Below are 14,450 nucleotides of genomic sequence, written 5' to 3' on the forward strand. Positions count from 1 at the left end.
TCTTTCTGTCCTCTATTCTTTACCCTGGCATTATTTACACTGGGGTTTGAAAGCTTCCCAAAATTTAACGAGTACCCATGTTCAGGAATCAGACATGAATTAATATGTAAATATTTTGCTGTCTTGATTTCTTTACTTTGCGAGGCGCCCAAAGACAGCCTCACCTGCATGGAGAATGCTTACATAAACGGCCCACGATGGGCAAAGATTAGTGTGCATCTCAGGCTTAGACTACGTAAGCGGTCAAATGGCCTGTTGGGCAGTCTCATCGCTTAGAGCTAAATGAGGTTGTGCTTCTCTGTCTTTGGACATTTAGCAGCTAGCCTTAGCATCATCTGTCCATGATGGACTTTGTCTCTGCTTCATGTGAAATCCCTGCGGGCTGATGCCTCTCCCATAGTTGGTTCTGTCAGCAGTCCGTGAGACATCCCTCAGCCACATGCGAGATTGCTGCTTCCCTGCTACATAAACGCCCATCCCACCCCGAGCACCTCAGTTTCCCGTGCGGCCAGCTTGTCCTCCACCTACGGCCATGCTGAGGGTGTCTTCCTACCGCCGGTTCTTTGAAGAAGAGCAGTGGACCGGGGCCGGTGGGATCAGCCGGCGCTGTGCAGAACAATACCGCCCATCTGCCAGGTGGGTGTCCCGCTTTCCCTGTGTTCCTCTCGTCTTTGTCTGCGCGTCTTGTGATTAAGGATGTGAGCCTTCATTTGGCAAAGAAATCAGGCAATAAAATCATATACTGGACAATATATTAACCACATGGGCAATGTAAAAAATGCCTAAAAAATGATTTTATGTCTTCTTACATGAACTTTAAGGAACTTACTAAGATTTTCCAGGAAGGTTAGTTTCCAAAGGGAAAACAAAGTCAATACACTGGTATATACTTGGTATATACTATGCAAGAAGGAAGTATTTGTCTAAGAAGTTTATCCCAGAATTTGAGCAGTGCATGACTCTTGTTGACATGGAAGACACGTAAGTAAGTAATCTGCTTGATTGCTGAGAGACTGAGCACATAACTTTGCTTTCATGCATCCTGTTCTGTGTTTTTGAGCAAACTTAACAGGCTGAGCTGACGAGGCAAAATGTTTTTCTGTTTTTTTTTTTTTTTACAAGCCACATTTTCATACTCTTAGTTCCTCTTATCAGCTCACTGTCTCTCTCTCTGGTCTGGCAGGGCCTTAGATGGCCCCTGGGGGGAGCCGGACTTTGAAGAGGCACGCACGCAGAACAAAGAGGCTGTGTCTCGATTTGTGCAGGAACGTGGCGTTATTGCTGCACTCAATGACCGGCTGGCTGTTCTTGTTGAAATGGTGAGCTTACCACTCATTACTTACGTCGCTGTTGGCCAAGCATTGCAGAATATCGTACAATATTTCCCTCACTTAGTGTTGGAGCCAGCGAAGCTCCTAATTACGCTTGCAATGTAGCATTACGTCGATAGCTGTGAGGAAAGTGCGACTGTGGTCACTGCATTTCTAGGTGAGGTGTCTGGAGGAGGAGAACAAGTCCCTAGAGTGTGAAATTCTAGAACTAGAGGGGAAGCAGAGCGGGGAGGGGACAGTTGACCACAGAGGACTTCCTGACTACAGCTTGGAGGCCGTGGTGGAGAAGCTGAGAAGAGAGAAGGTAGTGGATGCTGCATTGCTCAAAGTATTACACACAGGAGAATCCCCATCCTTTAATAACCGTCAGGCTTGTAAGTCTTGTTGCTACAGTTAGCTTGGGTGAGAAGGAATTTGAAGACCTATGTTACTGCAGTTCCCTAACTGACCTACAGGTGGCACTGCCACACAGTTGATCCACTTTTCACCACTGTTATGCTGACAGAACTTCGACCACTTGCCAGTTTCCAGCCCTGTTTGACATGTGGGAGATTTCCTTGCAGTGAAAAAAAATCCAGTGGCATGAGGGGAACAGGATTAGCACCATATGTTTACTGCCTTCTCATAGGACTAATGGATTGTGATATTGATCAAGGTGTGGTGTCAAGATGGAGTGTGAGAAGGCCTCTGCTGACCTCTGCCTGGTCTTCCCTGCAGGGGGACACTCTGTGTGATGTCACTGAGCTGAAACGAGAGTTAGAGCATTTGCAAGTGCAGCATGCAGAAGTGGAAGCTCAAAGGTCCCTCATCCATAACGCCAGGGAGGATGTCGCTTTGGTAATGTGATTCCACCTCATCTTTTCCTTTTGTTGGTTCCCTTCAGATAACTTCCTGTTTATGGTTCAGACATGGAACCTCATTTTTTTCTACTTTCCGCAATGTGCTTTTAAGTTTAACACAAAACCCGCTATTTCCATTGAAGTGTCTGAAATAGTTTTGCTAACAAATATCCAAACCAAAAGAATTACTAAACTAAATACATGCCGGCATGCCTTAGGTTGCAGGGACTTACTCTATCCACCAGATGTCACTGTTAGTCAAGCACTGGGCCATTGCTGCTAGCTAACAGAAGCCTGCTCCCTCATATAGTTGACTTCGCAGCAGTGTAAATTTGGGAAATTGTGAAGGTGCTAGAAGGGGAGGACATTTTGCACATATGGAAATACTGGTCATCATTTATGGATTAATTTCTGATGTGTTTATATGCAATTTAAATTTGAACTATAGGGTGTTTTAGCACAGTTGTTTCCTGGTTAGCGTCACTCATTGCTGGCCCATCAGTACGTGACTTTTTATCGCAGACCTCATGTCAAGCTGATCAGGTGCCCTCTATCAAAGGTGGCTGAAGCTGCTAAGGACATTGGTGTTCAGGGTGATGTTCAAGGTGACATCCAGGGTAGTGTTCAGGCTGATGGTCAGGGTGACACCCAGGGTAGAGTTCCGGGTAATGTTCGGGGTGATGTTCAGGGTGACACCCAGGGTAGAGTTCCGGGTAATGTTCAGGGTGGTGTTCGGGGTGATGTTCAGGTTGGTGTTCAGTGCTTGGTATCATGACTGCTTCCCTGAGCAGCAGCTCAGAGATATGGGAGGCAGATGCTGCAGGCTAGTGCTGCTGTCCAGGAGCCTCCCTGAAAAGCTTCTTCACAGCACTCAGCAAACCCACCTCTCCCATTTATTGGTTGGTGTTTTTTTTTTTGCAGATAACATAGACTGCATGCCTGTTACATGCATGAGGGGCCCATATGTTTGGCTACTAAGCGGGACCCGTAAGCTTTGTAGACTCTCTAATACAATTGAATGCAAATTCAAGTCTAGGGTTATTAGAGTCATCATTAATTTGTCAAATTACTTACAAGACTGGGTGAGCTAACCGTACCCTGCTGTTAAAAGGATTGCGGTTTGCTATATTAGCAGTGACCCAGTTAACCTTTCTTCTTCATTGCCGTGGCTACCGGAGAATAGCCGGGGTGCCGTTGGCTGTGCTCCCTGCCTGCTTTTGATGGATCCCATTCTGCCCCCTGCAGGATGTGGATGCAGTGACCGCAGAGTGCCTGGCCCTGAGGGACCAGCTGAACATCTTCGAGCAGCAGCTTGCCGCCATACAGGAAGCACATGAGATGGTGAGAATCTTCGGGGGGTTGGGCCTTTGTCTCCAGTCCGCTTAGCTTAAACGAAGGACTGCTTGTCCTAGCAGTAAGCAGAAGAGCCCGGATGTATCGCAGGACTTGAGGTGCGGTGACCCTAGCTGCCACCCCATTTAGGACCAGCCGCGATGTGCTAGGTTTTGTTACAAGGCTGTGCGGGAGATGGCAGGGGTCACTGGCTGGGGACAACTCACGAAAAGCCAGATGGTGCAGATTTCTTGGGCAATGTAACCGGCTGACAGTCCTCACTACCGCGTCCCCTCACCTGTTCCCTTTCCCCCGCTTCTGACAGTCCTCACTACCGCGTCCCCTCACCTGTTCCCTTTCCCCCCGCTTCTGTCAGTCCTCACTACCGCGTCCCCTCACCTGTTCCCTTTCCCCCGCTTCTGACAGTCCTCACTACCGCGTCCCCTCACCTGTTCCCTTTCCCCCCGCTTCTGACAGTCCTCACTACCGCGTCCCCTCACCTGTTCCCTTTTCCCTGCTTCTGTCAGTCCTCACTACCGCGTCCCCTCACCTGTTCCCTTTCCAATGCTTCTGACAGTCCTCACTACCGCGTCCCCTCACCTGTTCCCTTTCCCCTGCTTCTGACAGTCCGCACTACCGAGTGCCCTCTCCTGTTCCCTTTCCCCTGCTTCTGACAGTCCTCACTACCGCGTCCCCTCACCTGTTCCCTTTTCCCTGCTTCTGTCAGTCCTCACTACCGCGTCCCCTCACCTGTTCCCTTTCCAATGCTTCTGACAGTCCTCACTACCGTGTCCCCTCACCTGTTCCCTTTCCCCTGCTTCTGACAGTCCTCACTACTGAGTGCCCTCTCCTGTTCCCTTTCCCCTGCTTCTAACAGTCCTCACTACCGCGTCCCCTCTCCTGTTCCCTTTCCCCCGCTTCTGTCAGTCCTCACTACCACGTCCCCTCACCTGTTCCCTTTCCCCTGCTTCTGCCAGTCCTCACTACCTTGTCCCCTTGCCTGTTTCCTTTCCCCGCTTCATCACTTCATGACTCTGCTGTCTGTGACTCTCCTGACTTTCTTCCTTTTGCGTCCACTTCACTGACAGACATGCTTGTATCAGATCGGTGGGTCGAGTGCATCAACACAATGGGAGGGCATCGGAAATAGCTGTAGTACCGCTCGCGCCCAACCTTTCTTCCAAGCCTGACCGCACTGCGATTAGCGGACTCCCGTTCAGATATGGCCTTCAACCTCGGGCTGCCAAAGCATATCGAAGCAAAATGAAAACGGCCGTCTGCTTTGCTAGGTCACCTCCTGTTATCACCGATAATATATATTTTAGATGCCTCATACTTTGTATAATACATTTGCAATGGTCTCCATAAGTCATCAAACTGATAAATGATTTATGTTTTGTTTGTAATAAACCATCTGCTCATTTATGTTTCTTTATGAATCGAGACCTGAAAACAAACATGTTATGTCTCCCAATTTTGCATCTTCCCCCCAGACGGTTGAGAACCTGGTAGAGCCTGGAGAAAACATTGTTGCGCTCGCCCTGGAGTTTCCCAGGCCTGATGTTGCCCCTGCCATCCAGGAGATCAAGGAGTACTACCAAGAGCTTGCAGAGAGCCTGCAGGTATCCTGCTGGTCTCTGGTACCATTCAGTCATTTTTGAGCTCGATTAGTGTACTGCAAGGTGCGGTTGTTTCAAACACATTTGATTGTAAGTGGGATTGGATTGTAATCATGATCACAGGCCAGACTTAGCACACCTGCACGGCCAGCAGCGTTTCATGCGAGTGATTATTCCAGAAGTCTGCGATGGGACAGAGGCGAGCTGAGCCGCGCTTGACCTCCATCTCACCTCTGGTGCATGAGGGGAATGTTGGAGAGCTCATAGTTACCAGCCGAAAGCTTCCCGTCCCAATTTTGTGTATTTTGTGCCTCCAGTACGAACTGAAATTGGCAGCACCCTATCCAATGCTGGCAGAGAGGGAGGCAGCCGCCGTCTCTGCCAGAGCGCTCCATGCTGGCAAAGTAGCTGACGTCACTGAGGCGATGGACACCGGAGAGCTGAGGAGGCAGGTGAGCGATTTGCCTCCTCTAAATCAGCAAACAGCTGCTCTCTTGATTTTGACACTCCTCTATCTATCTTTCCATTAATTCACTTCCTGGCTTTAAACGGGCTGCCCCATAGCCGCCTTCACTGGCATGGTTATCGAAAATGACTGGTTCCATCAGCCAGAAACGTTATCGTGGGGATCTTAGGTGGTGGCACGTTTAAATATTTAGTAGCCAATTAGAGCGACGAAGCGGCTGATTTCTTGGCGACCGGATTGTTTATGTTGAGAGATTTAGCCTGCTGTTTCGATGCAACCCTGTTTCTAGAGCAGGAATTATACGTTCCTCTGTTTTGTCGTTACTGCCAATGAACACCACATGCTTAGAGATGCAGTTTAATAAACTTAATGTATTTCAGAGGAAAATCTTCTCAAACTGAAAAATAAATCAATAATGAATCCTCGGTGGTCACTTGTCTTCTCCACGGCTCTAACTGAAACTGGCAAATGTGGGCTTGCGTGGGCCAGACGGTTGGAGGTCACTGAAGCTCAGAAGCATTAAAGAGGCGGCAAAAGGCACTCGTTATAAATCAGTGATTTCGCTGTCATCCTGTCAGAGCGAAAGAGCCCTGCTGGTGCGTGTCCACAAGCTATACCAGGTGCATTTTTGCGTCTCATTATCCTGGACACCTCTCTAAAGTAACCCCCCCACCCCACACACACACACACACACACACACACACACACACAATTCTGAATTGTGACAGCAGTCTGTTCGATGCAGAAAGTATTTAGCGGGAAGTTCTGGTTACCTTCCAGCCAAGGACTGGGAAACAATTGGGATTGCCATTGATCCGTTAAGAAAGTGTTCATGGATCTCACCTGAATAGGAGTCACATTCCGGAAATATCATCAGTCTGAGACTGGTAATTGTTTAAGTTGCTTGATTACTGTAATTATTCACAGCAGGGACTGCATTTACCAGAGCTGACTGAAATCTGCCCCCTTTCTGTTGTGGCTAAAGTGCATTGCGCCCAGTTGTTAAACATCCTTTGTGGTTAAACTGGATTAGTGCAAGAGTAAATAATACCAGAAATATTCCTTTTGAGTTCTTTGAGGTTTCTCCCGGCTTGTGCCTATTTTCAAACTTCCTGTCTGCGTTTTAATCCACTGCATTTGCTGCGTGCTGCGCTGCTATGTATCGATTGCCCATGGCACGGTTTCTCCCGACGTCTTCGCTTCTGCTCAGGTTGAAACCTTGCGGAGGGAGCTGGCCCAGCTGGAGCAGTGTGGCGGGCAGCTGGAGGGCGAGATCGAGCAGAGGGGGGAGGCCCATCTGCAGGAGATTGAAGAGCTAGAGGTGAGGAGGTGGCCTGACCACATCTAAGTAACAATGCAGGCGGTAGGGCAGCCCCATCAGCAGCGACGGCCCTCCTCTGCGGACGTCGCAATGGCTGTTTCATTCAGATTTAATGTCACTTTGGCTCGGCTGCCAGAAAAAGCATCAGCTGCCTGCGCTTGTCCCCTAGTGCTATGCTGCAGACCTGAAGGCCGTTCAGCAGGACCTGGAGACCGAGATGAGGGAGCACTGTGGGTGCTATGATGAGCTGCTCAATGAGAAAATGGCCCTGGATATCGAAATCTGCGCCTATAGGTAAATCATACCATAGCCTAATGCTCACACTAAGGGAGAAAGTGTGTAAAATTTAAACCTGTATTCTTAAAGTAACAGGAAGGGATTATCCATTCTAAGAGGATTTAGGTAAATCTTTTAATGTGTCCCAGTTCCATGATCAAACCACCAAACATTGCGCCTCTCGGTTCATGAGCAGCGTTAAGATTCTTCCTACGCATGTCTGATAAGTGAGGCTTGGCAAGGAACGTCAGAGAGGTTGGCGGGAAGCCCAAGACAGGAAGTATGATGTCATGATGGGGACTCTTAATTCACGCAACAGGAAGCAGGTTGAGGAAGCTTGACCTGCACTGGCCATCCTGGGCTGAACCGGGTCAGATTCATTCAAGAGCCAAACACCACATGTGTCATGTCTTCTAATGTTGGTGCATTTTATCAACCTCATCCGGTCTTCTCCTGGACTTACGCACGTCTGCGATTCCTGGCCTCGCTTCTTATACCTCAGGAATGCCGAACGCTCCCCCAGGGACATCACAAAGCTGTTTTAGGAAGTGCCGGCCAATCGAGAGGCTAATCGGAGGTGTAGCAAGGGAAATTCTCTGCGGCTTATTCTTTTTGGTGCGGCTCCAACATTTTCCAGCTTTTAAATTTCTGAGCAGTTACTCAACCAACATCAAAATCTTGGATATCAGAAATCAGGATGACTTTCATTTTTTTATACGCCTTTGTGTCGTACAGTAATGAGACCCGAGCGGTTTTTTGAGCTCTGCTTTCTGGAGGAGTGGCTGAGGTCTGGAAGTTGGGAAAGCAAGCATGAGTCTTTGATGACTGCAAATCATTTTACCAAAGATTTGAATCCTCCTTTAAAACTGCAGGGAGTGGAGGATATGACATCTAAGATTATGTAAACCAAAATCTACACGAGCACACTTACTAGCTGGTATATCATTTTATATAAAGATACTAATGGTGGGAGGGCAGCATGGTGGTGCAGTGATTAGCACTGTTGCCTCCCACCCCTGCGACTGGGGTTCGAGTCTCTGCCAGGGTTCCATGTGTGTGGGGTTTGCATGTTCTCCCTGCTTGTTCAACCCATCCTGGGTTGTTCCTTGCCTTACACACACAGCATCCAGGATAGGCTCTGGACCCTCCATGACCCTGAATAGTATAAGTGGTTACAGAAGATGGATGGATGGATACCAATAGTAGTCCTTCAATATTTCCACAAAGACATCCATTGATTAGGTAACAAAACAGCATTACTGCAGAAAGCAAATGTTTCTTAGGAGAACTAAAATTGAATCTTGAGGAGAGGACATCTTTCTGTTACTCGCTAAAGAACCCAGTGATGACACAGGAACCACCTCTTAGTTTGAAAGGGCTGTTTCATCGTGGGATGATGATGATTGCAGCCTTGTTAATGGGCACCACTGAGAAACTCATGCATAGGCTGTGCTGCTGTAACTATAGCCATGCGCAGAGTCGGTCCTGCTGCGTGCTGTCCTCGGTCTTACTGCTGCCGCCCACAGAAAGCTTACTGCAAGCTCACAGAAAGCTTACTGCAAGCTCACAGAAAGGGACCTGATCACTCGACATCAACAGCCAACCTGATCAGCAGCAAATCCCACCAGCAATGTTCCAGCATCTAATGTAAAGCCTTCCTAGAAGAGAAGAGGCTATTATAGCAGAAATGGGCGGACCGACTTCGTATTAATACCCCTGGTTTCAGAAGGAGATGACAGGCTGGTGTCCACATACTTTTGGCCAGATAGTGTATCATTGGAAGTCTGAGACGTTAATATTTAATGGGTCACTTGCAGGGGATATTCTGTACATTCTCATGTTTCCTCCTGTTATTATTTGACTAAAGAATTCAATTACATCAAACACAATTTATGCAGATTGGCAAAACCACACCTTTATGTGATCACAGTGGGTTCTACATTATCTTGGTGCTAAGTTTGTGATTGTGATGTCTTTGTTGCTTTTTAGGGGTTTAGTGCAGCAGGAAGAAGAGCGATTGTGTTACCTGTGACACCAAGCGGAGATGGGATTTGCAGGCTGACAGAGAGGCACGTGCACGAGCAATTAATTAGCTTCTTAGAGAGGTTAACACTAACACACATAGAAAACCAATGCTTGTGTCATCATGATCCGGCCGTTTTCTTTAGCTTGCTGGTCAGGGGCAGGTAAGACTTATCCAACAAGAATGATGGGTGTTATCTATCAGCAAAGTGGGAGCGGGAAGCAGTGTCCTTGGATTACAGCATGACTGGGGGCTGGTTAGGGAAGGTCACGACGTCCCTTCTCGAGTTTCCATAACCCCCCACTCCTTACCACAATCACAGCCACAACCACTGATATCCCTCCCCTGTGTTTCCATCCACCCCAATCTTCAGAGACAGTGTGTTGCTGAGGCACTGAACTGCCGACTCTAGAGTGGCAGGTGAAATAAATGGCCCCCTTCTGCAAACACAGGCTGATTACGGCCACTTAACCTCTGCTTCGTCCTGAAGTCGCCGGATATCATTCATGCTCAGATAAGATACCTTGAAGCCATGAATCAAGCCAGTGATGCTAATTACCTTGGTTTGTTTCACAGTCGGGCTTCTCTTAAGATGCCTGATCGTCCATCAAGTCATGCATGTGATATTTCGCTCTGTGTCTCTGTAAAGGGTTAATGAAACCCTAAAGCTCTTATTCAAACATAAATTTGCTTATGATAAGCTTCTCGGTACAGGGCGGCATAACAATCACATTTTTAGCTGGAGTGTCAGTTTGTGAGTGGATTTTCATAGTTATTATGACTCTACTCCAGCTGCAAAGTGCCACAAAAGCCACTACAGCGTTCATGGCACAGATTTCTACTCTATTGCCTATTGCGATGAAATTTAAATTCCTGTAAATCCTGTCAGGGCAGCCAGGAAACGGAGTATGACTATCGCAAAAAACATGACCCCGAACAAATAAAGATTACTTCACCTCAGGCCTCTCACAGATATTATGGTGATTAAACCCTGAATACGTGACCGACAGCATGAATGAATCCTCTACTACGAGCGGCGCCTCTGACTGAGCCCCTGACTGGCACACGAGCACTGAGGACGGGGGCAATGCAGCACAAACTTCTGCTGGATTCTGCCGGTGCCCTTGGCAACGGCACCGGAGGACTGGAGAATGCTGAAGGGTCCATATGACGTCTTTGTTGGTGGGCAGGAGAGGAGGCTGCTCCGTGTCTCAGGATGAAGACTCTTGGTTCTGTGCTCCTCTTCAGTAGATTGAACCCTCTGGGCTTGTCTCCAGACTCTCTGTGGACTGCCCCACTTCTCTGACCCCCCCTGGGACTAGACATGGGCAGTGGTGCTGGGAGGGGGAAGTAGAAGAGCTGGATATGTAATAGAAGCATGAATGGGGGAGGGGTGATCATCACAGGGTTAGATCCAGCTTCCGTTCCCCTTGGGGGGGGTTTAATTTAAAGCACTGCATTCCTTCAAACTCAGACATTAGCATTTTATATAGAAGATAATTCAAATGTATTTCTTGTCTTACTTTAGCAGAGCTTAACAGCAGAGCTATTAACAGCGAATAAAGTTTGTGGAAAAAATATAATGACTCGAATGACTCTGTTTTAGGGGAATCATGAAGGAATCAGTGCTGGTGGATATTCCTCATGCTTTTTTGTCAGCGGAATTGAAAGTGTTCCGATGGAAAACCCAATACCTCTTGCAACTGATCCTCTCATAATCGAATAATTCTCTGGCACCACGATAGACTGGGTATAGAATAAAGAGCTTAAATGTGCAGCTGTTGCTCTTCGTAGCTGCCTTGTGTTCCCTGTTGTCCTTTTCACAAAGACTCTGACGCGCAGTGCATCGTTAATCCAGGGCCTGATCACCTTCCCTCACGGCAATCGTGGTTTGGTTGTGATTTTTCAGGGCCGTAGTCGTGGGTCACTGGCCAGTGACTGGGCCGACCTTTAATCCCGCTGTCCTAGTCGTGTATGGGAGGCCGGTGCAGTCTAGTGACACGAGGGATTTCACCTTTCAGTCTGTTATCGCAGCTGCAGAACCTGCTAATTATTATATATCAAAGCACAAAAACACCCCCTTCAAGCACAAATGTGTTTGCTGTCAGGGTACAGCGCTAAATGCAGAATTCTCATTCACACAGCAGAATGAAATAATTGCTTTATGTTTACTAGATAATAATATAATGTTTAGTATGCAGTAGATTTTCTGCATTTACATAACAGCACATATTGTGTATGTGTGGTATTTGTGATTTTCATGCTTTGCATGTTTTATCTAGACTTTGAGGTAAGCGTCAGCCAGTGAGCTGTAAATTTCCATGTTAAATGAATGAACAGGATTAATTGAGTCCTCTTTAAAACGGGTTGTCACTCTGCGACTGGGAGGGTTTACGCAGAAAGGAAACCGCCTTTGTCCACGTCTGCTTTTTGGGGACTCTCTCCTAATGGTGACAATCAAAATAAGTTAAAGACGTTGCCTGAGGCCTTTGAGCAGTGAATCACATCCTTTGACAGCTTTCACTGTCTAACGGGTCCTTCAGTGCGATATCAACCAGATTCACAAAGTCAACACACAACGTCCTCTGGCCAATAACATTTGTATAAGTATTTTGGAGTTTGGAGTCATTTTTCCTGACCACAGCAGCTGTGACCTGGGGATAGACCTGGTGTTTATATAGGAAAAAAAAATAGAGAGAAAAAAACGGAAAATCAGGGAAGGAGAAAAAAAAAGCCTATGAAAACATACTTAATAGAGTGGCAATTGAAAAAGCGTTTCCTTCTTAAGTGGGGGCCCATAATAAATGGAGCCCTAGTGGTGGGGCTGGCAGGGTCAGGGAGCTGGGAAATGGACATGGGGGGTCACGGTCTCCCCTCCTCCGTGGGAGGAAGACTCAGAGGGTGCCCGCCCAAAATGGCACCCTGAAATTTCACGCCCCCCCCCCCCCCACCAGTCCTCATGCACCGGCGACACCCTGTATCTCCCATGGTGGTGAGCGGTGCTCAGGTTCACGGCCCCCCCCCCCACACTTTCTCCTTTGTGTTTTTCTTCGTCCGTCTCCTCTGACGTCTCTTCTCATCCCCCTTCAGTCTGTGTTAAGTGCCGTCATCATAACCGTCCTTGTGACTTGTGTCACTCACTACCGCCACTCGCCGCACGCCTACAAGCATGTGATTCGCTGAGGTAGATCGTCAGAGCTGCCCCCGGAGTGATGGCATTCTGTCTCTTCTATGGTTCTGAAAGGTCTAAAGATTTACGGGCAACTTCTGCTCCCTGAATGGCTGCAGGAAGCCTATGCCGCTGTTTCGTTGTTCTGCAGCCTGCTTTTTCTGGGTGCAGTGAGGCTAACCACTGTGTGCAGTTTAATTGCTTCATTCCTTCAGATGACAAAAAGCATTTTTGTTGCCTTTTGTCCTTATTGTTTTTTTTTACCACCTTAAAATGATTTTATATTAATTTAGAAAAGATTTGTTCCTATTAATTGGGCTTGTCTCCCTCAAAACTCGTGAGGAATTATGGCAATAAAACAGCATATACCAAATTTTCTCATATTTAGCCTTTATTTATGATATGTTATTTTTGTTGTTTTTTTAGCATCATTTTTCAGAAATTCACAAGCATGCTCATTAAACTGCAGCCCCCTCTGTCTATCTGTAGTTTCATTATTCTAATGTGCCGGAAAATTCAGCATATAAAGAGATCAGCTATTACATTCTGTGCTTCCCACTCGCTGCTCTTTCTTGCCAGTACGGTATTAGGCTCTCTGTCTGTGAGACCGTCAGCCTGGTCTCCCTGTCTGAGGACCCAGACACCCAGAATGGTTCCAAGGTGCCATTTTGAAAACCAAATTTGTTTTTCTAACTTGGTGTTCAATCACTGGGTGATGTTATAACTGGTAGAGGAAGTTACTTTGATGAAACAAAGATATTGAATTTTTCTGCTAATAAAGGTACTCAAATGGTGAATGTACTGTAAATCTCTTTATTAGCAAAGAATATTTTAGTTAATCTTAAGTGAGTAACATGCAAATGTAGAAAATTTCAGTGTGCAAAAACTTTGTACATACACACACATACACACACACACACACACAGACACACACACACACACCTATCTAAATGGGGACCATCCATTCATTTCTATGGGAAAAATAATCCAAATCACAACACCCTTAACCCCTACCCATCCCTAACCTTAACCATAAGTAACCAACCCAAATACAAGACTTTTGTCATTTTTACTTTTTTGATTGCATTCACAGATTTTTTTATTAAACTGATGTTATCCAATTGGGGACCTCAAAAGCAGGGTAATTTCAGGTTTTTCTACACTTTGGGGACAATTTGGTCCTCAAATGTGATCTATGCAAAGCACACACACACACACACACACACACGCCCACAACTCAACTCGGCTCATCAGTCCATTGGCTAGTTAACAGACTGATTTGACAAGGGAAGTCAAAAAAAAAAAAAGTCTCTTTAGAGGTTAGTTATTGTTGCTAACTAAAATGCATATCCTCCATAAAAGTTTAAGGTCAAGTACTAATAATCTATCACAGAATGAGCTTTGGGACCCCGTAGATGTTAACAAGGGTAGTATGTATAATGTTAACGCAGCATGTCATGAAGTCATATGCTGACAGCGCAGATGCCTAAACAATTTACCCTAAAGGCTTGTCATTCATTCTGGCTTTCAGCTTGGGTCTGTTCAGCATCAGCCACGACAGGATACGCAGGTAAACAGGAATACCAGGTAACCGAAAGTCCACCTCTTAGGAATGCCAAATTCCATCTCGACTGGGAGGCAGACTTGAGAAGGCTGTCTATTTTCCATGTCTCCTAAATGAAAAACCGGGAAAAAAAAACAAAAATAAAGCTTCTTCAGAAGGAAACAAACCTTGCTGTGAAATGACGTTACCTGCTCAGTTTGTTTGCCAGTCGCCTATGAAGTGGCCGTTAAACGTCCGCTTAAGTACACTGCCAGTCACACTGCAATACATCGGCCACCAGGAGCCCCAGCTTCGTTTTGCAGTTTGATGCCGATGTTGTCGATTCCGTGTTATTTTGCAGCTTGGACTGCAGATAAAACCGTGCTCGAACAAAGCCACACATCTGCTGCTAATTTAGGGAACATTCCTGCAGTCAGCACTGTTTAATATTCAGGAGGCTGGGAATTAGCACTGGCATGGGGATTTGGGTGGGGGGGGGGGGGGCAAAGAGAAGCCTCTCTGTAGGACACA

General features: G+C 46.8%; 1 protein-coding gene across 1 annotated transcript; it reads left to right on the top strand.

The window, feature by feature from the left end:
• Positions 1-483: 483 nt before the first annotated feature.
• vimr2 (vimentin-related 2) lies at positions 484-10,990 on the top strand. The gene is made up of 10 exons (XM_023800513.2): positions 484-636; positions 1,184-1,319; positions 1,489-1,635; positions 2,049-2,168; positions 3,416-3,511; positions 4,996-5,124; positions 5,439-5,573; positions 6,798-6,908; positions 7,078-7,202; positions 9,174-10,990. Exons 1-10 carry the CDS (start codon positions 533-535, stop codon positions 9,214-9,216), a joined length of 1,146 nt encoding a protein of 381 aa, XP_023656281.1. The 5' UTR covers positions 484-532; the 3' UTR covers positions 9,217-10,990.
• The last annotated feature ends 3,460 nt before the right edge of the window (positions 10,991-14,450 follow it).

Source organism: Paramormyrops kingsleyae, chromosome 18 (genome assembly GCF_048594095.1).
Source record: "Paramormyrops kingsleyae isolate MSU_618 chromosome 18, PKINGS_0.4, whole genome shotgun sequence".
Lineage (NCBI taxonomy): Eukaryota > Metazoa > Chordata > Actinopteri > Osteoglossiformes > Mormyridae > Paramormyrops > Paramormyrops kingsleyae.

Coding starts and splice junctions, on each gene's coding strand:
- vimr2 (XM_023800513.2), top strand. CDS start 533: ATGCTGAGGGTGTCTTCCTACCGCCGGTTCTTTGAAGAAGAGCAGTGG. Junction 2,169..3,415: donor CCAGGGAGGATGTCGCTTTG/GTAATGTGATTC, acceptor TGCCCCCTGCAG/GATGTGGATGCAGTGACCGC. Junction 7,203..9,173: donor ATCGAAATCTGCGCCTATAG/GTAAATCATACC, acceptor GTTGCTTTTTAG/GGGTTTAGTGCAGCAGGAAG.